Source organism: Protopterus annectens, chromosome 10.part0 (assembly GCF_019279795.1).
Source record: "Protopterus annectens isolate FY-2018-M chromosome 10.part0, PAN1.0, whole genome shotgun sequence".
Taxonomy (NCBI): Eukaryota; Metazoa; Chordata; order Ceratodontiformes; family Protopteridae; genus Protopterus; species Protopterus annectens.
In genome coordinates, this window is record NC_056744.1 from 1,010,728,564 (window position 1) to 1,010,754,863 (window position 26,300).

Below are 26,300 nucleotides of genomic sequence, written 5' to 3' on the forward strand. Positions count from 1 at the left end.
GTACCACCTTCACCGATCAGGGTGACATAGCAAGTCTACTGGCTGATAATTTCAGCTCAAACTTCACCCCCCACTCCCCAGCTCTACCAGGTGAAATCCCCTCAAACATATTTTTCCCAACTATTAGCAGGAAACAGGTGTTGGCAGCACTAGCTAAAGCCAAGAACACCGCCTGTATGGATCCTGACAACATCCCCAGTTGCCTCCTTCACAGTCTAAAACATGACCTATCAAGACCACTTGAGACACTCTTCATCTACAGCCTTGAAACAGTCTGTGTTCCAAGTGAATGGAGGACTACAACAGTCTTTTCCCTCCACAAGGGTGGATCATTGGGTCACCTGACCCAAGGAACTGCAGACCCATCAGTCTAATGAACCTAATATCCAAAGCCATGGAATGAATTATCATGGAAATGATAAACAAGGAAATTGGCAACCTACAGACAGTAAACCTATTCCAATTTGTCTTTGTTAAGAGATGGTCTTGCCTGCTTATCCTGGTAGACTTCTTTGAGAGGGTCATCAAGGCAATGGAAGAGGGTAAAATGGTGCATGCAGTGTATGTTGACCTGGCCAAGGCATTTGATAGACTACCCACCTCAGACATTATTGACAAGCTCCCTGAGATAGGCATAAATCCCTACACATGTTGTTGGATTGCCTGCTGGCTCAAAGACAGGGCCCAAGAAGTCAGGATCAGTGAGTCCACCTCTTCCAAGGCATAGGCCAACAGTGATGTACCCCAGGGCTCTGTGCTGGACCCACTCTTATTTGGCATCTACTTCTTAGAAGTCAGGGTTAACATTCAAGGCCTCTGGCTCACCAAGTTTGCAGATGGCTGTACATTGGGAGCTATTACAGATTCTCCCCAAGGCACCAACATCTTGCAAGATGGTTTAACACAGACAAATGACTGGTGCCAAAACCATGGCCTAAAATTTAATGCTAGAAAATGCATTATAATGCCGTTTGAGAAACTATCAACCCAAGTTAATTACTTCATTGATAAAACACCCCCAAGTGTTGATCCACTAGTAAGGGATTTGAGAACATATGTAGACAGCAATTTGGCCTTTGATCAACACATAGCTAAGATAGTAAGAAAATCATTCTATTTCATCCAACTTATAGGTAAGGGTATGGCATCCAGGTTCAAGGAAGTTATAGTACTACTTTACTGAACCCTTGTCAGTTCTATCATAGAGTACAATGCCCCCTTTGGCATGTACCTAACCAGACACTTGCAATATTTGGAACACCAACAATGGTTTCTCACCAGGAGAATTCAGGGGATGAATACCCTGTCCTATACTGATTGCTTAAAGGCTCTGTCTCTGAATTAGGTCTCCTACAGGCTGCTGTGAGGGGATCTTTCCATGGCTTAGAGGGCTTCCTCAGATACAGCCCTGATGGATCTTTTGCATATTTGCAAAACAAACAGCACCAGAAACACTAGATCTAAGGATCCAAAGTTCACTTGTGAAATAAACATAACATGCTGGTGAGACAGATATGTGTCCCAAAGGATCCCCGCACTGTGGAATAGGCTCTCCATCCATGTAAAACAACCCTCATTCTTGACCTTATTCAAATGAAAATAGAAAAAGAAGAGAACCATCCAAGAAGGCTGTGAAATGAAGCAAAGCTTTAATAAAATATCAAATAAAAATAGGTAAATGCTTTCATGCAAAACTGGCACTTCCTCAGACCATACAAATATTTAGCATTCTAAACACACTTAAATATAACAGCAATCATCACCTAGAAAGATCACAAGATTGGAGTACTGGTTTTAAAGAAAGAGTTTAATTTAAACCTAAACCTTTATCAGTGTATAATTCCAAAATTTACTTTAGTTCTGTACATTGTCCTATTAGCATCAACCCCTCCCCTTAAAAATTAAAATGCATTAATTCTAATACAAAAAAAATGAAAGTATGCTGATTTCCACAGGAATTCACATGAGTAGCAAGAGCATTTCATGGCTTTTTCTTTCTAATATCCTTCTGCTGTTCAAGAATATGTTCTTTAAAAGAATGATTAGTTTTACCTACATAAAATGATAAAAAGACAGTGCAGATGGCTAAAAATAGTAAATCATAACTCTTACAGTTGGCATAAAACTTAAAATTATAATTATGTCTAGTCTCAGGATGTACAAATGTGGAATTGGCAAAATAAATTTATTCAAATGAAACCTTGACATTTGGATGGGAAATTGTAATTTTACCCTCGGTCTGGCCCCCTGCACCCCTTATCGACAGAGACCATCAATAAGAAAAGTATTATCCTAACACCCTCCAACAAATCCCTTAGTTACCTCCCTATTAACATGCCCCCCCATATATACTTCCATGATACTTGGGATTCAAATGGGTTTGGGGTGCATGTTACTAGGCTTGTAACTAGTAACAACCCCAATGATCGTTAGCCTAGTAACCACCCACGAACCTATGAAGAAATGTGACAGATTCTAGAAATCCATCATCTTTACTGATAGAAAACTAGTCTGAAGCTTGTGATAGGAAGCTAATTACAGTAATACAGACTGAATGGTTATGGCCAGCCGATCATCAGGAAATATTTGAATTCCCTTTTAATATCTCTGCAGTCTCAAACTACAAACTGACAATTTGCAGTCTTCTTTTATCTCCTACAGTAGGAGTGGAAAAACTAGCAGCTGTACAGCAGAGTAAGATGACTGGTGTTGAAAACGCTCTGGATGCTGGAATTCAGGAGATTGAAGCTCAAACAAACTTTTCATAAGCAAACTAAAGCATAACATTAGCTGGAGGATAAAGAAAATGGTTACGTGGGGAACAAGCTACCAATTTATGGGCTAGTAGAAAGTGAGGAAAGATTAGTTTCCTCATTACCTGGATATTTAATTTAGCTTGGGCTCCCTCAAATAGGACTGAGGAGACATATCATAGGCTGATATCCACCAGTGTGAAATGGTTGCCTTATTCCAACAAAGACTTAATTTTAAAGACTTCTAAGGCTGTTCCTCTAATGACCCGTATAGCAGCCAAATATATGATGGAAGACTAATTATTGGACATCCAGTATGTTAAAGAGAAGGAAATGCTGGCTTCCCATGAATTCCCTCAGAAACAAATCAAGTCAAAACTTACATATTGTTCCATACCAGAATCAAACTTTACGCAAAATCTATGCCAAAAGTTTTTGAGAACTTAGATCAAGTTACACAATACAAAATGTTGCTCCTAAACTGACCTCAAGCTAACAAAATATGTAAGTTGTAAGTGCAATTTTCAAAATTTAAAGGTGTTTATCTCAGTCCTGGTGTACAACTTCCTGTTGCATTTCTATCTTGGAAGTCAAAATAACTTTGACATAACTAAACAAATTAATTGTAAAACAACAGAAAGACCGCCAACTATATTAATCAACAACAAGAACAAAAAGTGAGTCCCAGCTCTACTTTCAAAGTCTGGATAATTTATTCGATACAGTTCAGTATACTTGCAAAAACAGTTCTTAATCTCTTAGCGCCTCGGCTACAGCCTTTTCAGAGTAAAATCCTACAATCACTAAAAGACCACTTTATATACAATTATAAAACATTTAATTAAATTCAATTAAACTATTATTCAATTAAAACATGACAAAATAAATATTTAAAGAGATAGCCTTAAATAAGGCTTTGCCAGTTACATTCCCTATTTAAACCATGGGGAAACAGAGTGCCATATTTCATGATTAGAACAGATTCCTTCTGTCTTAATATATTTTTCTGATAATCAACATTATTAAAATGAAGTGGTACATGTTCTAAAACCGTTACTTTCATACAACTACTATCTCCACCATGACATAAGTTAAAGTGTTCTGCAATAGGACTAGTTAGTTTTTTATTCTTCACATCTCTGACATGTTCTTTTATTCTATCTGCCAACATTCTCTTCGTTTCACCAATATAATATTTATTACATGTACAAAAAATAACATAAATTAATCCCTTACTTCTACAGGAGTATTTAGCCCTAACAGAAATTTTTTTTTCCATTAATTTTAACCACTTCAGTTACTATATATTTACACACTGAACAACTACCACAAGGGAAAGTTCCTACATCTTTAATATTATTAAATATAAGAGTTTTGGGTTGTTTAAAAATACTATGAACTAAAAAGTTCTTAATACTTTTAGCTTTTTTATATGATATAATCAACTCAGTATTTTTTAGAGAATCAATTTCCTTCTTAATAAAATTCCAATATTGCTTAATTAATTCATTCATAATACCAGAAAAATTTGTATGTTTTGTAACAAAAAATATTTTTTCTTCATTTGCTATATGGTTATTATATCTACATTTACTATATTCTCTATCAAATGTTTTTATATTAAAACTCTTTTTAAACACTTTTATAAGACTATTTTTAACTTCAGTGGCATCATAGCCCCTATTAATAAACAATTTAGCTACTCTCAGGGACTCATCATAAGCTAAATTAACATCAGAATTTAATCTTTTTATTCTAATAAATTCTCCATAAGGGATAGCTCTTAGGGTATGCATTGGGTGACAACTACTTCCACACATTTTCCAACTAATTTCATCAAATTTTCTATAAATGCTAGTGTGTATAAAATGATCATTAACGCCTTTAAGAGAAATGTCCAAATAATTAACTTTAGAACCCATCTGTACATCACCAAATTTTATACCATACTGATTAACATTTAATTCCTGAATAAATTGTCCAGAAATTTCATAACCATCTTTACAGATAAAAATAAGATCATCAATAAATCTATAATATTTTACAACATATGTATTAAAAAAATGTAATTTATACAAAAACTCATTTTCAAACATCCCCATAAATAAATTTGCATAGGCCGGAGCAAAAGCTGCTCCCATTGCTGTTCCGGTCAGTTGTTTGTATAATTTACCATTGAATTCAAAAATATTATTGTTCAAACAGAATTCTACCAATTCCAATACATAATGAATTCTAGGACAATCACCCAAAAAAAACTTAATAGCTTCTAATCCCCAAAAATGGGAAATATTTGTATATAGACTCTCTACATCAACAGTAATAAAATACATTCCTTCCTTCCAACATACATTTTAAATTTTTTGAAGGAAGTCATAGGAGTCTTTAATATGAGGGCAATAATAAAACTTTTTCAATTAATATTTCATGTAATAAGGTACAAACATTATATGTGACACAATAGGATGGCCTGGTGGGCTGTCCAAATTCTTATGTACCTTTGGCAAACAGAAAAATTTTGCTATTTGATTATTTTTAATAATTATCTTCTGATCAACATCAAATTTTGTTAAATAATGTAATCTAATACCTTTCTGTAATAGGTTATGAAAATCTGTTTCTGCTTTCTTCATATAAGCTACTTTAGTTTCAAGATATACATCTTTATTATCAAGATGTCTCATGCACATATCATAATAATCACAAGCATTCAAAATAACTAATTTTCCCCCTTTATCCGAGGGCTTAAAAACTATGTTATCATTTTTACTAAGTGCTTGCAATTTATTCCATTCTATTTTAGTTAAATTATAATGATGTGTTTGTTTCATGAAACATTCTAACTCCTTATCTAACATTAAATTTAGCACACATTCAAATTTTTGTATTGTCACATTCTTATAAGGGGGTAAAAAAGAACTATTAGATTTTAACATACTTGTATCCAATATACTATATGCATTACTTATACCTTCATTGTCCGATAAACAAGAATAAAAACTCTCATCACTATCTACACCACTATTGAACATTTCTACAATAGAGCTGTTAATATTATTAATAGGATGATAATTAATTCTAAAAAAGTATTCTCTAAGGTTCATTTTACGAAATAACTGAAACAATTCTGTTTTCAATTCATATTTCTTAGGAAAACAAGTAGGAACAAATTTTAACCCCTTTTCCAAAATGCCTAGTTCAACATTATCTAAAGCATATTTAGACAAATTAACCACATAATTGCTAACTACAGTCTCATTATTAAACTCAAGACCATCTACCTCTTTTAAAATGTCCATCGCCCGAGTCTCTGTGGCGTTCCGATTTATTCCAGCCCCTTTTCCTGGAATTCGTATAATGTCCATTGGAGTTCGGGAAAGTTTTCTGGAAGCCTTCCGAATTCGCAGCTCCTGGCAATTCTGGAAAGTTCTCTCTGTCATCCTCTTCCCACGATGACGCGCTGCTTTCACCAGACAGGAAGCCTTTACTTTTATATGATTCGGAAACCGGATTTCCTCTTTGAAATGATACAGCCTTTTTTCTGGTTCTCTGGTTACTTGTGAACACAAACGCCCTCTTGTGTTCATAGTCCCTAATGTCTCTAGTTAACTTATATTTCTTCCGATCAATCAGATCTTTCTCATAGTTGGCTAATTTTGTATTTATACCCACCAGGAAGTTCTCCAAAGTGGAACTGGAAGTTATGCTAACTAGTTGGTCACATACATGTTTCATTTCACTTACGAGTTTCTCTTTTTTTATATTGTCTCTCTCAGCTAAAATTGAAACCCATTCAGTACTGCACCGATGTGCAGCCGCTATCCATCGTTCATGAAACTTTTGATCTACCTCATCATTAAGATCTAATGGTGTGGAAGGGTTCTTAACTGATCTCAGACCACGGGGTGTAATATCTAGTTCCGCATATCTTTCAAGACTACCAATATTATAAAAAAACGCTGTTTCTTTAAAAATCAGCTTTTCCAATTTGATACACAAATCTTGTGCATCAGGATTGTCAGGTATGGTAACTTTCTTGCCTACCGTGGCAAATGGGTTGATGGCAGTTTTCATTCGGGAGTTCTCCCATTTCTTCATAACACCCAGGCCAGAGCCTCCTGGACCTTCAGGGATCATTTTAGTTGTACCAGGCAAATTATTGTCAGCTTCACTGGTTAATAAAACATTAGCACGACCAGTATTGTCACCATTACGTTGAAATATTTCCATACCAGACTCTCTAAATATGCGCGGAAAGGAGCACATGGACTCACTTGTCATATTGTAAAACAACAGAAAGACCGCCAACTATATTATCAACAACAAGAACAAAAAGTGAGTCCCAGCTCTACTTTCAAAGTCTGGATAATTTATTCGATATAGTTCAGTATACTTGCAAAAACAGTTGTTAATCTCTTAGCGCCTCGGCTACAGCCTTTTCAGAGTAAAATCCTACAATCACTAAAAGACCACTTTATATACAATTATAAAACATTTAATTAAATTCAATTAAACTATTATTCAATTAAAACATGACAAAATAAATATTTAAAGAGATAGCCTTAAATAAGGCTTTGCCAGTTACATTCCCTATTTAAACCATGGGGAAACAGAGTGCCATATTTCATGATTAGAACAGATTCCTTCTGTCTTAATATATTTTTCTGATAATCAACATTATTAAAATGAAGTGGTACATGTTCTAAAACCGTTACTTTCATACAACTACTATCTCCACCATGACATAAGTTAAAGTGTTCTGCAATAGGACTAGTTAGTTTTTTATTCTTCACATCTCTGACATGTTCTTTTATACTATCTGCCAACATTCTCTTCGTTTCACCAATATAATATTTATTACATGTACAAAAAATAACATAAATTAATCCCTTACTTCTACAGGAGCATTTAGCCCTAACAGAAAAAATGTTTCCATTAATTTTAAGCACTTCAGTTACTATATATTTACACACTGAACAACTACCACAAGGGAAAGTTCCTACATCTTTAATATTATTAAATATAAGAGTTTTGGGTTGTTTAAAAATACTATGAACTAAAAAGTTCTTAATACTTTTAGCTTTTTTATATGATATAATCAACTCAGTATTTTTTAGAGAATCAATTTCCTTCTTAATAAAATTCCAATATTGCTTAATTAATTCATTCATAATACCAGAAACATTTGTATGTTTTGTAACAAAAAATATTTTTTCTTCATTTGCTATATGGTTATTATATCTACATTTACTATATTCTCTATCAAATGTTTTTATATTAAAACTCTTTTTAAACACTTTTATAAGACTATTTTTAACTTCAGTGTATAATGTATAACTTCAGTGTAAAAATGTATAAATTACATTTTTTTAATACATATGTTGTGAAATATTATAGAATTATCGATGATCTTATTTTTATCTGTAAAGATGGTTATGAAATTTCTGGACAATTTATTCAGGAATTAAATGTTAATCAGTATGGTATAAAATTTGGTGATGTACAGATGGGTTATAAAGTTAATTATTTGGACATTTCTCTTAAAGGCATTAATGATCATTTTATACACACTAGCATTTATAGAAAATTTGATGAAATTAGTTGGAAAATGTGTGGAAGTAGTTGTCACCCAATGCATACCCTAAGAGCTATCCCTTATGGAGAATTTATTAGAATAAAAAGATTAAATTCTGATGTTAATTTAGCTTATGATGAGTCCCTGAGAGTAGCTAAATTGTTTATTAATAGGGGCTATGATGCCACTGAAGTTAAAAATAGTCTTATAAAAGTGTTTAAAAAGAGTTTTAATATAAAAACATTTGATAGAGAATATAGTAAATGTAGATATAATAACCATATAGCAAATGAAGAAAAAATATTTTTTGTTACAAAACATACAAATTTTTCTGGTATTATGAATGAATTAATTAAGCAATATTGGAATTTTATTAAGAAGGAAATTGATTCTCTAAAAATACTGAGTTGATTATATCATATAAAAAAGCTAAAAGTATTAAGAACTTTTTAGTTCATAGTATTTTTAAACAACCCAAAACTCTTATATTTAATAATATTAAAGATGTAGGAACTTTCCCTTGTGGTAGTTGTTCAGTGTGTAAATATATAGTAACTGAAGTGGTTAAAATTAATGGAAACATTTTTTCTGTTAGGGCTAAATACTCCTGTAGAAGTAAGGGATTAATTTATGTTATTTTTTGTACATGTAATAAATATTATATTGGTGAAACGAAGAGAATGTTGGCAGATAGAATAAAAGAACATGTTAGAGATGTGAAGAATAAAAAACTAACCAGTCCTATTGCAGAACATTTTAACTTATGTCATGGTGGAGATAGTAGTTGTATGAAAGTAACGGTTTTAGAACATGTACCACTTAATTTTAATAATGTTGATTATCAGAAAATATATTAAGACAGAAGGAATCTGTTCTAATCATGAAATATGGCACTCTGTTTCCCCATGGTTTAAATAGGGAATGTAACTGGCAAAGCCTTATTTAAGGCTATCTCTTTAAATATTTATTTTGTCATGTTTTAAATTATATAATAGTTTAATTGAATTTAATTAAATGTTTTATAATTGTATATAAAGTGGTCTTTTAGTGATTGTAGGATTTTACTCTGAAAAGGCTGTAGCCGACGCGCTAAGAGATTAAGAACTGTTTTTGCAAGTATACTGAACTGTATCGAATAAATTATCCAGACTTTGAAAGTAGAGCTGGGACTCACTTTTTGTTCTTGTTGTTGATAATATAAACAAATTAATTGTTCTATAAAATATTAATATATATGTAAACTGTCCATGGAAAGACACCACCTTAATCACAGATCTATTATAATGTAACAGTTTCAAAACACATTCCTCCTTCTCAAAATAAAACAGTAATATTCAAACCCATTTATTAGTTAACTATTTATGAACCTAAAATTTCTAACAAGACTTTTGAAAAAAGGGCCTCCCACATTTTTTTTTACTATTTATTTGAATTCAGTATTAGAATTGTCGATCTCTAGAGATAGGCTATTTTACATAAGCCTGTTAATACTTATTGGCTGTGCAACCAGTAAACTGTATTACTTACTGGCTGTGAATTATAATTCTCACTTACGTTTGGTGACACATATTTAGTGGGGCAACATAAATACCTTATATATATAAGTTATAATTTCCAGGCTGTATTGACAGCTTGTTCTATTTGAATATCAAACTTTAAGTGGTGCACAAGTTTGATAGAAGTGTTGTTTGATGAACTCATGGAGAAGTTCTTTTTTGTATAGGATGCAGATTTTGGTGTGAAAAGTAATAACTTGGTTTTCTTGACATTCAGCAGGAGGTGAAAATTGCTGAGCAGGGATTCTATAGACGGAAAAGATCTCTGTGTCTTTTCCTGAAGTTCTTTGAGGGACTTAGCTGTGGTTATCAGTATAGCATCATTATCATACAGAATGACTGTTGTGTCATTACTAACAGTGTAAAGGTCATTAATAAACATGTTAAAGAGTATAGGGACCAAGACTTGAGCCCTATGTTACTCTGACTGAGATGGACAAGAATGGCAATTGTTCTTCTTGCCATTGTACTGCTTGTAGCCCATTAAAAACGTAGCTCTGGAACCAGGAGATGGAGTGGGTGTTGAAACCTAGTGAGGACAGTCTATGGAGAAGGATCTGATGGTATACAGTTACAAACTTCTTAAACAAGTCAAGGAATAGAGATGAAACAAAGTGTATTGAGTCCCTGTTAAGGTTGATGTCATGGGTGAAGTTAAGGAGGGCTTTGGTAATGCTGTGGCATCATCTGACGTGTGGTCTGAAGTTGTGCTGAGTGGCTACTATATACTAAGTGTTTGAGAAACTGGCTCTGTATACACTTTTCAAGGATTTTTGATAACGGAGAAATAATGGCTATAGACTGGTAATTGCAAAATTCAGTTGAATCTCCTCCTTTGTGTAAGGGAATAATTAGTGACTTTTTCCAGGCAATGTGCACATACTTTTATTGGATATATCTGTTTGTGAGGATGGAGACGGTATGCTAAAGGGGTGGCAGCCATGCCAATGTATTTTGAGGGAAGATTATCAGAAGGAGTGTAGTGAGTTTTAGCTTATGATGTAGTTTTTTTGATAATGGAGATGGAAACAGGGTTGATGGTGGACAAAGGAATTTTAGAGAATAGTTCTGTTGGGATGGAGAGAGGGGTAGTGAACAGTTCTTTATGAGGCAGATGAATGTATGAAGTATGAGTCGTGTTGGTGAAAAATAGGTACAGTGTGATTGGTAGTAGAAGGGTTTGGTTGGGCTGGATGGCCTGGATTTAACAAATTGTTTAATGCAGGACCAGAATTGTTTGGGGTTTTTAGAGTGTGTATCTTGGATTGAGGTGTAGTGAGTTGTTTTATCATATCTGATTGATTTTTTGGTGCAGTTGTGGAGCTCCCAGAAGTTCTGAAGATTGGGCTCCATTTTATTATGAAGCCAAGATTTCCAGGCTTTGTCTCTGGCTGTCATAAGTTGTTTACTAGCTTTTGTGAACTAAGGGTCAGGGTTAAATTTGACTGGTGTGTCTGGTTGGGGCTAACTGGTTTAATATAGTGAGAAAGGTTTCATTTAAATATGTAACTTATTCATCCAGAAGGAAAGTATTTAGCAGATGCCAGTTGCAAGCTTTTGGCATTTCTATGTGTATATCTTTGTTAAACTGAATTAATTTATTGACTGTGTTATAGTGGTAGACCCTTTGGCAGTGAGTTGGCAATCTTTTAAGAAGGATTGGGAGGTGGTCAGTCACAAAATCTGGCAGGGTACCAGAGGAGATCATTTTACCTGGGTTAGCTGTGAATAGGGTTGCCACCTTTTCAAATGTCCAAAGTGGGACATTTTTGGTACAAACATCAGATTTTACAGGCCGACACATACCAACGGTCAGTACAAAGGATAGAACTTAACTTTTTTGCCAAAATAAAAGCTTATTCTTGTAGCATTTTAGTTGCTTATTCTGTTTCTTATAACATTTAGGTATTTTAGATACAGAATAAATGTTTTATGCAACTATTACATAAAATATACAAAATAATTATGTCCTACTATCTCAGGACATTTGCATTTAATATTTTGTGTCAGGACACAACTGCCCAAAGAGGGACTGTCCCTCGTAAAGTGGGACAGGTGGTAACCCTAGCTGTGAATGCTCTTTCCAGAAAAGATTTATTGCAGTGTTTGCTGTATCTGGTTGGATAAGCGATGAGCTGTGTAAAGTTGTATTGCATCTTACTTAATTGGCAGTTAATCGATATCTGACAAAATATCTAATTCCACAGAAAATTGCATTTCCTAATAGTGGCTTAAGGTAATCACCAAAATTATAGAAAAACATAAACCTCGCCATGCTGCTACACCTAAAAGATAATTAATTATTGAGTTAACATTTCCAAAACTCTAATTCTTAATCAGGCTGTAAAGAAACAGCACTATTTCCTCTATGCACATTTAAATCACCTGTCACTGAAAACATGAAATATTCCCCCAATAGAAATATACGACCATTGAAAATATATATTACTGGCAACTAAATAAAGAAACTTTGAATAAATAAAACATCAGTACTGCATCAAAAACATTTATTAATTAAATTATATCTTACATTTCAACAGTAGGATAGAGTTTATGCACGCTTTATCATTTTGTCCAATTCCTTTATATGCATGTAATTATAACTGCCACTGGCTTTCTATTTGTAGTAGTCAGTTATTTATGTCCTGACCCCAATTAACATTTTCTATTAACCCTATAACATGAAAACCCAAGCTGCCATGTTTCTCATACCTGTAATGAAGAACTAGAGCATTACCTTCATTTGAATTTTTAAACTGGTTTTATAAGTCCCCTATTATGTTCATGGTGTTTTCTCAGTCTTAACTAACTCCAAAATTCTACCAGTCCTCAATTAGTGGTTCACAAAATTAAAAAAATACTTTATTCCAACAGCCCAGTTCAACATGAACAAATCGGTTTGCTCAGTCTTTCAACAAAAAATTTGTAAAACACATATATTCCGTTAACATTGGTCATAGTTGTCTTTTTCTAATAGGGTCTGTGTGCAAACCATTGAAGATAAGTAGGACTTGAAAAGCGTTCACAAACAAACTGGAAGAGTATGACCACAGTTACTGGGTAAGTCTGTTTTCAATCCCTGTCAGCAGAATTCATTAGACATTTAATTAAGGAACTAAATGGAGATGGGCAGCACATAATCTGATATTGATGAAAAAGGCAATAAGAGTAAATGATGCAGGAGGCATTTCTTACACAATGACTACATTTCAGGAATATTGTATTATACTGTGAAAAAACTCCACTTGTTTATTCATTAATCAGGTAGGTGGGCTGGTCCTTGGAACCTTTTCAGCAAGTGTAATGTCAGTTCAGCAATACAGAGGAGTTTAGAATATTACAAAGCAGTATAGTTAGTACTGAAAATAATATACAGGGTGATACAGACTTTTGAAAAAAATGTTAAAAGTTCTTCATATATAGCTGAACCTGTGTATACATATTTGAAGACATTAAAAAAACTTAATAAGTTTACTAGCTCTGTTTATAGAAAGAACAAAAAAATTGAAATGTATTTGCATATACACTTTTTATCTGTGACAGAAGGTTTTATCAAGTTAGTGTTTTCCTCTGTACAGAGGTTTTATGGGCAGGTGTTTGCTATTAGTTTGTTTTTAGGTAGGACAGAACTTTTCACTGAATAGTTTAAAGGTGGATAAAGGAAACAGCAAGGTAGAGCAAGCTGTAACTGGCAACCATTTTGATGTTTAGAGCTGAGATGAAAGGGTGTTTGCTGACAAAGTGAAATGCTGTTTATAATGCTTTGAATATTGTCAGTGTTTTGGGTTGAATTTAGAGTAACAATGGAGCATGTATATTGCAGTCAAAGAATGAATACATTGATTACATTGGCTTGCTGAGTGTGAGGTTTAAGGTGGCAGGCTACTGAGTAACAGGCTTTTCCTTGCCGACTCACATAGTCCCTCTATCACGTCACTGTGAATTTTAAATCAGAAGTTAAGGAATAGGATAAGTTCTAGGCAGTGCATAACTACGTATTAGGGTGCCCTGCTTCAATATCTTATCTGGTACCCCCTAGATTTTTAGGTTGAAGAAAAAAAACATTGACGCCAGAGAAAAAAAAACTGTTCCTTGTTTAAGCAGTGTAGCAAACTGTTAAATTTCAGTCCACACACAAAGCTCTAATGTGCTTCAGCCCTGACCCCAAATGCACTATGGCATTTACTTCTGAATGCTGCAGGCACTGCTCTACCAAGTAATCATCAGTTCCCAACTGCACCCCCCCCAACACCTTGTGCCAGGGATGACTGCCCCCTTCACCACACCCTAGAGACTAGTCACAGGTATTTATATTATCTTACCCGAGCAATTTGATGTTTTTCTGGAGTTACTAAGATTAGAGGCTTACATTTTGCTAACTTTTCATAGGCACTGTATTAACACAGCAGCTGTTTTTGTGATGTTCAGTTTAAGGTGGATATCTGTAAGCCAGTTATATAATCAGGAAAATTCATTTGGTAAATCTTTTTAAATCTGGGCTGTGCGGGAAAGTGCTCTGTAAAGGAAATTGTCATTGGCTTAATGAGTGATAAATGAAGGATGTACATTGTTTGTGAAGTAATTTATAAATATAGAAAATTACACCTGTGGTACTCCTCTAGTGAGGATACCCTGTTCTGACATTTTTTTTTCTGTTTAGAAGTCTGTATTCTGAATGAATGCAGACATTCCAGTTTTCTAATCCCAGACGTGAACTAACACTACCTGGTCAGCACCTAATGTGCTGGTACAATCGCACCATTCTGCTAGATAGTAAAGGATACTGATGTAAAATATATTCATTTCCTGCATCATAACAGTGTGTTGTAATAGAGTTTAAAATATAGCTTTGGTCCACATTATAACTGTCTCTGGACTGTGTTAATGCTGTTATTGCTGCTTTGTAGCTCATAGGCATATGTACCTAGAGCCATCTGCCTTCTTGGTGTTTAGATAGCCTGTTCCTGCAGGACGTTTACCTGAATTGTGAGTTGCCATTCTTTATGTATTTTTAGCCACAATACGCCAGTGTAGTGTAATTTGTCTATGAAACCTGACCCAGAGTATTGCATAAGAATAATATTACAAAACACAAATATGCTTACTGTTCGTATACAACTGTAAAGGCAACAAACACGTTGCTCATGTTTCGATAGTGTCAGTTCTTACCTTTATGTACATACTATCTACAAAGATCATTCCTTTAGTTAAGAAGTCTACCTGTGTGTGCTGTAAGTAAAATCTAACTCCTGATCTCCTCATTTTGGTTTCTTTTATACATGTATGAAAGTACTTTACAAATAATCTGAATGAATAAAGTGCTCCCTTACCACTGGTGAAGTTTGTCAGGGCCTCCCATAAAAACGTGACACATCTATCAGTTGTTTTAAGGTCAAGATATTCAGCTAGAATAAATAAAGACAACAAATGTTACATTACATCTCAAAGTATCATCTTTACTCCTGCATTCATTATATTAAAACTTTGTCAAGTTTCAGTTTTAAGGCAACAGAGAACTGTAGATCGACTGATAAATAGTCTTCAGTAAATATTAGCTCAATGAGGGTCATTTTGTTCCTGGAATAGTTACTGTTTAGTCTTCACATGCATAAAATGAAGAGTTGAATACCTCTTGATTTTCCATGTTCCACTTTCTGCCAACTAGTATTCTTTTCTTACCATGAACAATGTTACTTTTGTGTCTACACATTTAGACTGGAAAACCCACATGCTCTTCCATTCATGAAGGCACCATGGAATTACTTCATGTTTTACTGTATAAGGCATCTGCTTTACTTTCTGTAAACTGCTAAATTTCTAGAAATTCTACCTGTCATGTCAAGCATGTTTCCATACCAATGAACTGGGTCCCACGGGTTGAGATCTGTAAGCATGGACCGCAGGCATTGGACAGCATGGCTCTGCAATGACAAATGCCTACTGGAGATGATAGCCTGAGATCTATAAGGGAATTAATGGTGTAAGATTACAAGCAATGTATGCTGAACCAGTCACCCTACACCAATGAATTGACATTTATAATGAACTTTATTGGCAACAGATGGTGTGTGTCTGGTGACCAGTGTGCTATTAACAGGGAGCAGATGTCAGTGTACTTTGTGGGTGAAAGTACAGACAGGATCACGTCAGTCACCCTGCTAGACAGGGGTCCAGGGAAGTAAATATTGTGAGAAGAAATAGCCAGGGAATTGTTATGGCTAGGCTTGTACAGGCCCTAGGGCTGATAGCCTAGTATCTACCTATGAACCTATGAACTGATCACTGCTACATAGGACAGGAAGCCCAGGGGGAAAATGGGGTGGAAAAGCAAATCTACTGAATCATGAAATTATAAATGTTGGAAGTTAATGACAAAACTAAAGGGCTTTTCTTACCTCTGTGTCATAGTGAAGAACCATCGACAGAGAATAAAAGTAATTTTTATTGATGATGATTCCTTTAATGTTGGAATTTGGTGGTTTTGAACTCTGAAACCTGTATCCTGGTAAGCTACTCCTGTCACTAATCTGGCAATGTGAGGTAGGTATGGCATTCTGGTTATACTGGGATGGTTCAGGGGATAAAGGTTTCTGTAATTCCTGCAGTAATATCGGGAGGCTGGGGATCCAATCACTTATGTGTGTGTGTGTGTGTGTGTGTGTGTGTGTGTGTGTGTGTGTGTGTGTGTGTGTGTGTGTGTGTGTGTAACTGGTAACACTTAACACTGACAGATAAAGAAGCAGGCACTGATCTGTAAAAAGCAGTGTGCGAGGCAGCCAAGGGATACAAGCCACTGACAGTAGGTGTGAGGGGCAAGTGGGGATAACCATTAATGCTGGGATAACCAGAGTTGGGTGATTGTACTGGTTTTGATTCTGGGGACTGTTCACTGATTAACAGTATGGAGAGATGATGATTCAGAGCACCAATGCTGTGGGAGCCAAGAACACTGGTTAAGACGGGGACACTGATGAAAAGCTAGAAGGTGGCTACAACCTGTTACTGACGAAGAAGGTTATGGGCTCATAGAAATGTCAAGGTAGGTGAACTACTACTGCTAGCAAGTTCACTGCTGGGTCTGTATGCCCATTTTTGTCACATTTTACACTAGACATTTTCAGCAATGGTGATACCTAACAATTGCAGACCTTTACCATCTGTACTTAGTTAAAGAAAATTGACATTCTCTTAATGTGGTGATGGAGAAAACAAGAACAAAAATGAGAAGATGTGCTAAAGTTATGTCGTTTATATAATGGAGCTATGTAATGAAAATACCATGAGATCTGGATCGATCCTCAGTACAAAAACGCAGGCCAGCATGTTCACTAGTGAAATTAGATGCTTGGCAGATAGATATGGTACTCAGCAGTTATTTCTTTGGGAGCAGATTTGCAGAGAAAATGTTTCAGGAAAGATCATTTTCATCATATTCCAGGGGCAGTATGTATTGATACTTAGCAGGTATTTCTTTGGGAGCAGTTTTGTACCAGAAAAGATATTTTTTGGAAAGGTAATTTCCATCTAGACCATTAGAGCATCGGTGCAATAATTTTCTTGTATCAAAGATAATGAAACTGTTAAAGGCATTTTAGGTTCATCACTGATTCACCTTCAGTTGCATGAACACAATGCAGTGAAATGCACTTCACCTTCAATAAAGTGCTATTAGATCTGCAGTATGTGTTAATAGAGGGAGATCTAACAGTGGCATTTGTTACAGAAATTTGGTTTAGTCCCTAATGCTCCCCACTTTCAATACTTGGATGCGTTGGATACCACGATCATAGGCAACTCAGAATAGGAAAGACATTGGTGTATGTTAAATAGACATATAGAGTCATCTAGTGTTTCATCAGTGCCAAAGCTGAAATCTTATGGATAAATATCATTACGGGGTGAGCAAATCTTACACATAGTTGTTTTCCCTAGCTGGTTACTATAGAAGCCCAAACCTGGATATATATAAATTGTTTGATTTCATTATGGAACATCTTTCACATTTATGAAAAAACTCCATCTATCATGAGGGGAACGTAAATGGTTTGAGCATTTACTGAAAGACATTTACATCAGTAAGACTCTATGACACACAAATACTTGAAGTACTATTAGAGAATGGCTATACTCATTTAGTTATCTTTTGTACAAGAGACACTAATATCTTGGACATAATTCTAGAAGACTCTAAAGTAAAAATTCCATATGTTAAACCATTGTCTTCATTGGGCATCTCGGATCACATTTCTGTGTTCTAGACAATATTCAGAGACAATAATGGAGTATGGTGACTCAGTTTATGGCTAGAAAATTCTACCAGGCTAACAATGTTGCTATTAATGAGCGATGAGAGGAGTAGAACCAGAAACTTATGTCTTTAGTGACTGTGTGGAGCTGATCGTAATAAAAAGAATCTGCCTTGGTGGAAAGATCACTGATTAAACTTTGTAATAAAGAAGAAATACCATTGGGTAGTTTCCAACAGAAAACAATAAACTAAATTACAAAAATCATTTATAAAAAAAGCTAGAAATGTGAACTAAGTACTGTAACACATTCAATTCTTAACACAATGGCAGTTTATAAATGCAGGAGTTTTCTGATTCACCTTCCTAACTCGATACTGAAGTATGGTGATTTTGAACTGACAGCAATTGCATTGCCAGTCTATTTGCTAAAACTTTCTCTTTCATAAACCATGCATCTGATCATAATAATGACTTTCTATTGTATCCATCTAAACGTAACTGCCGTATTATTTTAAAGCATGAGTACAAAAGTCTATAACCACAACTAGGAGTGGATCAGTGCCTTCTCTAGATGGGTCCAAATGGTCTGAATGGATTCCTTATTAGTACTTCCTTGGACATATTTTCCACTTCAAGTCGCCTTTTCTATCTATGTGAAAGTGCTTACTATTTTTTTAACTTGACCAGTTTTAATTTGTTTTTTTGAGCTCTGTTTAAGTCTGTTGTCTCGTGAATAAATATTTTATGTGCCTTAGCCATGTTTTTGTGCAGTTCCATTGTTGTTTCAGATAAATTGATCCTCCCCATAGAACAAGATGGTTTAGGATTATCTCATTTGTATGGCTATTTCAGAGCTATGCAGTTTAGGCTCCTATAAATTACATAAGCATTAGGTAATAAATCAAAGTGGAAAGGGATGATAATGAAGCAGGGTGGGGGAGGGTTCTCGAAATAAAGAGAGGGTAGGATTTTGGATGCAAATCCTTAAGGATAACAATAACCATACTATATAAAGTTGCAGGGAGTAGTCTAAGACGTAAGTCAATAATGGAATGGAGAAAGTAGATTTTGTCAATAGGGATGGCTACATGTAGGGGTACAAAAAACAGGAAAAATGGGGCTGGAATTTACTGGGAAAAATTGACAAGGAAGCAAAATATTTGCAGCAAATAACTAAAGACAGGAAGGTAATAGAGTTGGATGAGGTCAAGCAGAATTTGCACTGCAGGTTAGAAATTGCCTTCCCTATGAGGGATTGATATAAGAGTATAGACAAAGGGCAAGGAATAGATCAGTCCTTAGTGAAAGATCAGCTTTAGTAGAGCTTTTAGTCAAGGGAAGAGCAGAAACTGCTATTAAAAGTGATAATTAGCAGGGAATATAAAATATTGCACAATAACTATAAGAATCAATCAAAGAAGGTTCAAAAAGATTGGGAAGAAAAACTAGAAAAGCTATTTGCAAAGGAACAATGGATGGCCTGATAGTGCAAACTGATAAAGAAGTAATGTTTTCCAGATGGACATTTAAAAGATAAGCTAAGGTCCTAGTTGGCAACTATCTCCTCATGGTGAGGCTAGCATGCAATTCTGTTGAGGATTTGGCCCAAATTGCAGGTCCCAGTATCACTATGCATTGAAATATGCCTGCTCTAGCTTACCAATTTTGCTGAAATCACCAATTCTACTGTTTGGAACTCACCAGTCAAGGCATCCCTCTTTTTAGCCCTGAAGTAAAGAATTACCAATAAAAGATGAAAAAGGATACAAAACCCTTACAGCTGTTGTCTTGAAGTGTCAAACTTCATAATGCACCTTTTTGAGGATGCAGTGGAGCCCATTCCAGCTTTGGTTTAGGTATGGCCAGCAGCAAACAACTGGAGAATTGAAATGAGACAGAATTATTATAGTAACTTTCAGAAAAGTTAACTTCCTATAGTAAAGGGTAATCAGCAACACAAGGCAAACTGCATTCCTTCAGGGTCTACAGCAGAGTCCACAAGGCTTGGTATGACTGTCCCACTCTGGTCACAGTGAGGTGCCATCTGTCCCTTCACCTTCCTACATGGTTGGCCATAACACAGGATATATAGATAAGGCAGTGGTATCTAAAGAGTATCTAAGCCATTTCACCCAACATAGCAGCCCCATTCTTATGTTTGCATGTCATCTCACCCCATCAAAAAAGGTCTGACAGAAAAGAGGTCTTGAAACTTATAGTAAAGAAAGGCATCCAAGTGACCTCACCAGACCAGAGACTAATACTTCAGATTATTTTTGGTATCAAAGAAAATAAAGGATCTCATGGTCATTCTGTATTTATGCAGCTTAAGCCATTTCATTCCAAAATAAACCTTTCGGGTAGTCATGTTGCAGTCAACCTTTCCATGTCTGTGAGACTTGATGTGCTCTCTGGACCTCTAAGATGCCCATCTCAACATAAAGATATCCAAAGAGTCCAGATAAGTGCCTTACATCTGAGCAGAAACCATTCATTTTAAATTTAGGACTCTTCAATATGGTATTACTTAACCACCATAGTGCCCACCAAATGACTGTCTTACTTGTAGTAACAAAACCAGGAAAAGCTCACCAGACCCGGACCAAACCAAAACGGAAAGTAGCAGTTTTCAATGGATGTAGTAAAATTTAGCAAACCTGCTGTAAGATACAAGCTGGTGAACCAAACAGAGCAAATAAAAAGTCAGCTGCATAAATGTTGAATTTCTTCCAAAGATGGTAAAAAGCAGTCCAAATAGTTCCACCACAAAGCTTTTATTCACAAAACACCAAGCGCTTTCACCTGGACAATTCCAGGCTTTTTCCTTGAAAATGTTCTTAAGGGCAGGGCAGTTGTTTGGATTGTAGACAATTTTATGTGCTATGGACAGTTGAATGAGCTTAAGGTGATGTGGAAATTGCAGCCAGTTTAATTTATTTAAGGCTTGGCAGTGATGTGAATGGTATAAGCTGCCTGTAGAATTTTGGAGATTTTATGGTAGCAGGACTGGAGCTTATTTTGAAGAGATGAGTGCAGGTTAGTAAAAATGTGTGCATTGGATAATAGGGAGAGGAGCAAGTAAGTGTTGGTGAGAGCTTTTTGGTGGTGCTGTCCATGAAATGGTTATATCTGTACAGGGCTCCTAATTTGCAGAGTTTTTTAATGGCATTACCAGTATGGTGTTCAAATGTACTTTTATTGTCAATGGTAATACCTACTAGTTTAGCATGGCATAGGATTTCAATGTCTGTGTTGCATTTAGAGAAAATATGAAAGTGAGAGTCAGGTGAGAGGGGTTTTGCTGTGAAGAGTAGAAGCTTTGTATTTTGGCAGTAAGAAGTAATTGTGATTCAGTTAACCAGGCTTCGATTGCAGTGAAGGTATCTTGGGTTATTTATTGGAGGTATTGTAGGCTATTTGAGGAAGAGATGATTGTAGTATCATATGCATATTGGATAACAGAGCTAAGAGGAGAAGCAGAGTGAAGGTTGATGGTAAATATGTTAAAGAGTAAAGGCCCAAGTATGGACCCTTGTGGTACTCTAGTTTGGTTGGTTTGGTATTCTGATAGGGTATTTTACACATTGCTGCCTGTTAGTGAGGTAGCTAATAAACCATTGGTGGGTGGGGTGCAGCCAATAATAGAAAAGCGTTGTAGAAGTTTTTTGTGTGATACTGTATCGAAAGCCTTCGATAGGTCTAGTAGTAGTACCAAACTAATATTACCTGAGTCGATGGATCTCTGTAGAGTATCCATGGTTCATAGGTTCATAGGTTAGTATTAGGCTATCAGCCCTAGGGCCTATACAAGCCAAGCAATAACAATTCCCCGGCTATTTCTTCTCACACTATTTACTTGCCTGGACCCCTGTCTAGCAGGGCGACTGACGTGATCCCTGGGGTGAATTTCCTTTCTCCCATACAATCATCAAGGTTCCTTTTGAAGAGGGCCAAAGAGGTGCTCTGCTTGACATGTATGGGCAGTCTATTCCAGAGTCTGGGGAGTCTCTGGGTCAGAAACCTATCCCTCCAGCATGTTTTGTTTATTGTGATGACAAGATTTAGATCCCTGGAGTGTGTGGCTCTGAGGAATTGGGATTTCTTTAAGTGTAGCATGTCCAACAACTCTGGGTTTGACATGGCCTTGTATGTTAAGCAGAGATCGCCTCAGAGTAGACGATATGCGACTGAGTATAGCTGGAGTTTTTTAAGGCGGTATGGATGAGATAAGTAAAATGCTTGTGCTGTGTGAGGGGCAAAAGCCATGTTGGGTGGGGGTGAGTAGGTTGTTGTGTGTGAGATGTTGAAGTAATTGTTTATGTTTACACTTTTTGAGGAGTTTGGCGAGTGGGGCGAGGACAGAGATTGGACGATAGTTAGATGGTTCATTGGAGTTGCCTCCTTTGTGAAGTGGGGTGAAGATGGATTTTTTCCAGAGGTTCAGGACATAAGATTTTCTAATTGAGTGGTTGATCAGAATACTAATGGGGTATGCTATGGCCTTGGCAGCGAGTTTTAATTATTCTGGTGGGAGGTCAGCAGAGCAGAGAGAACATGATTTTAATTTTCTGAGGAGTCTCTGAATTTCTGTGGTTGGTATTGGTTGTAGTGAGAAGAGGCTAGATGGTGTAATATTGTATTGGTGGGGGGGAGAAAAATTATCTATGGGGGAGAGGATCTTTCTAAGTGAGGACTGCTTTTTGGGGTAGAGGAGGAGGGGGAAAGGAATTTGATAGGGTGAATGTAGAGGGAGAGGAGTCTGTTATTAATTTGTATATGCTATTTATAAAATGTGAGTTGAGCATAGTGGCTATTTGTGATGGTGTTTTTTTCTGGGCACGATGATGGGTTTTGTTTGGTGCCAGGGGCAAGGAGATTAGTGATACTTTTCCAGAATTGTTTTGGGTTGTTTACTCGGTTACAGAAATAGTTTCTCTTGTCAGTACATACTAGCTTTTTAGCTTTGTTTTGTAACTGTTTGTATTTAGTGGGCACCAATCTGAGAGTTTCAGAATGTTGATAAGTTCTCAATCAAAATGTTTTAGGTTTCTGGTGGCTTTATAGTTATGAGATTTTGATATATGTGGAGCGGATCTATAAGTGAAATCAGGTAAGTGGTTGCTGAGTATATTGTTTAGGGTCTTTAGATTTGAGTATTTAAGTGGATCTGAAACTAAGAGCCAGTTGAGGGTGGCTCCTGGTGTCCAGTAGCTTCTTTTCCTCCACTGGTAGAATGCCTCAGGGATGCTGTCATGCTGAAATGCTGCCCCCAACCCCTCTGTGCCTTCCCACACTTGTTTCCATTGGCCCATTGTGGTATGAACAAATTTGATTTCCCTTTCTGATGCTTCTCCCCTTGCTAAACCCTCTCTGTCTTTGGCCATTCAGAACCCAACAATCTTATTCTTGTCTTCTGCCCTTCAGGATGCTGTCATTCATTCCCTCAGGTAAGGCTCATCTTGCATTCCCTACATCTAACCTCATGATTTTTCCAGTTCCATTAATGGCCAGAGACTCAGCCTATCTATCTAGGGTATTTCAGATTCTCACATCCACACAGAAGGTCACCCCTCAAAAACTAATAAAAACAGGGAAAAATTTATAAGAGTAAATGGACATGTATTTCATTTGTTCCTCATCTAATGAACTTCAAGAATATACTGCTTCTATATCTTCACTTTAGGATTATCCTTCAAGAATTCTTGAAAAAGTAAAAAGTGTACTTAGCTGATATATCTAGTCTCTATTTTGTGGGTTACCCATGTCCTCATTTATCATATCCATGATGATTCTTCCTGTGGCCTTACATATGAGGCTGGTAAGACTTATGGGCCTGTAGTTACCTGGATCAGTGGATGGACCTCCTTTGTGCAGGGGAATGACCGTAGCCATCTTCCATTCCTTAGGCACAAAACATGACTGAAAGTTCCAGTTGAAAAGTGATTCAAGTGGACCAGAGAGGTAATTTTTCATGCTATTTATTAGACATCACAGGATGTTATCAGGGCTCATCGATGCAGTGTTTCTGGCATTGGAAAGTGTATTGATGACCTGCTCCCTAGTAGTGGTTGGGGGGATTTTGGTATGTGGTATTTACTTTGGACTACTGGGGGAGTAGGGGGAGAAATTTGAGCTGAACCTGTCAACCAAATAGTTGGAAATTCTGGTTCAGTGTGGGTGATGCCATTTACAATAAGTTCTGCACATTGTTGTCTATTTCCCTGAGGTTATGGACATAGTTATAGAAAGCTAAGAAGTTATTTTTTTAATTTAGCCTTTGGAGTATTAATTAACCCTTTTAGCTGCCTGTTTAGGTTGGTTTGGGACTTTTAGTATGTATGGCTTTGTTCCTCCAACGGCCAAGATTTTTTTCTTTTTTTGCATGACAGACTGATATTGTGATTCCACCAGGGTGGCTTGTCTTTTGAGTTTGTCTTATTCTTAATATGAGGGGGCACAATTCACTCTATAAAGTCATCAATATGGTTGGACAGAGATTTTGTAAATAGCTCAGCATATGCTATGGTGTTTACTGGGTTTGGGGGTGCTTGGAATTTAGCAAAGGTGTCACTTAGTAGAGAGAGGTTAGCCTTAGAATAGTTCCTAAAGGCTTTTGGTTTTGCTGGATTCCTAGATTTAATTGTCATTTCAAGTAATAATGCCTTGTAATCAAAGTTGATGAGTGAAGATGTTGCATTGGGTAAGGAACGTCAGCACCCCATGTTTGTAAGTGCAGAGTCAAAGATTTTTTTTCCCCTGGTAAGAGAATTGACCTACTGCTCCAGGATGTTGGTATTAACAAAGTTTAGAAACACTCAGCATGTGCATTCGAAGTTGTGAAGGATTCCCAATCTATAGAAGGGTAGTTGAGATCCCTCATGAATACCCTACTGGGTTGAACAGTGAGGGATTCTGGTACATTGATAGGTATTATGGATTTCCTGGTACATAGAGGGAGACCTACTATAAGTTGCAAGGATATGGTATGAGACCCTGTTTAGGGTGAGTTGTACATGCATGAGTTCCTTTGGGTCATACACTTTAAGTAGTCTGGATGTGAGGTTGATTTTAATATAGACTGAAACTCCTTCATGTTTAGTTCCCTTATGTGCAGTAGCTGGTCTAAAGGTAAGACAGGAATTATAGCCTTGTATTGCTGGGGTACTCTCTGCAACTTTAAACCATGTCTCCATTACTACACAGATCTCTGCACTCTCCAGGAAGAGGGAGGCTTGCAGGGAGGGTTGTTTCTTATTAAGACTTCCCTTGCAGAGTCTAATTACGATGGCTGCAAAAAAAGCAGTACTAGAAAATGGAAATCAAAGTCTAAACCAACTTTACTAAAAGTAATGAAGATAGTAACAGAGTTCAAACACCTAAAACTGGGAGCTTTAGAAAAGGGTAAGAGCAAGTCACATAGGAAAAAATGGGAACTGTGGGATCAATACATGCAGAGGGGGAACAAGGTTTAAAAGAAACCAGGGCTGGAATGAGCTACGTAATGGTTGACTAACAATGACTGGATATGTTAAAAGTGATGTATAATGTTTGCAGCTACAGTTTTGCTACAGTTGTGTTGGCACGGTTTGGAATCTATAATGTCTGCAACCAAGTTTGTGTTGCTATGGCCTATGTCATACATAATAATTTAAAAAGATGTCTCTTGTTTTAAAAACAAAAAAAAGACTTCCAGCATTAAGCAGTACCCCCTTCAGATATTCCTTCATAGGTTCATAGGAACACTCCACATATATAAGTCTGTTATACTAGAGTATAGTCATAAACCCTTTTGCCAGATATATGCTTAAATTATGATCCCATGTATCTGCACTACATAAAATTAATGCAGTCCTAAAATGATCAGTAATTTTCATTTGCTATCTACCAGAACTATGTTCTATATTTCCACCCTACTAGTTAACCATATATACAAGTACTGTCAATGATGCAAAAGGTAGCACACTTCCCTTTGGTGCAGAAAGCTGTGGGTGTTATTCCTGCACCACGTCAACTGATTGCTAACACTGAGGTTTAGCATAAGGGGGTATTGTACTCCTGAGTGTGCTGTTTTTTTTTTTTGAATGAGATGTTAAATAGAGGCCGATCTGTGGTAGGTGGTGGTAGCTCAAGTAGTTTTAAAAGATCCTGTAACACCTATCGAAAAGAA

General features: G+C 36.2%; 1 protein-coding gene across 2 annotated transcripts in view; it reads right to left on the minus strand.

Moving 5' to 3' along the window:
* LOC122813452 (E3 ubiquitin-protein ligase HECTD3-like) overlaps positions 1–26,300 on the minus strand; it is a 726,610-nt gene that overhangs the window by 106,063 nt on the left and 594,247 nt on the right. Inside the window, exon 18 of one of the 2 annotated variants that reach the window (XM_044085767.1) lies at positions 15,215–15,289. The exons of the other annotated variant lie outside the window; for it this stretch is intronic. Within the exon in view, the coding sequence (XP_043941702.1) occupies positions 15,215–15,289 (75 nt within the window). The remainder of the gene's footprint in view (positions 1–15,214; positions 15,290–26,300) is intronic. 2 annotated transcript variants of the gene reach the window in all.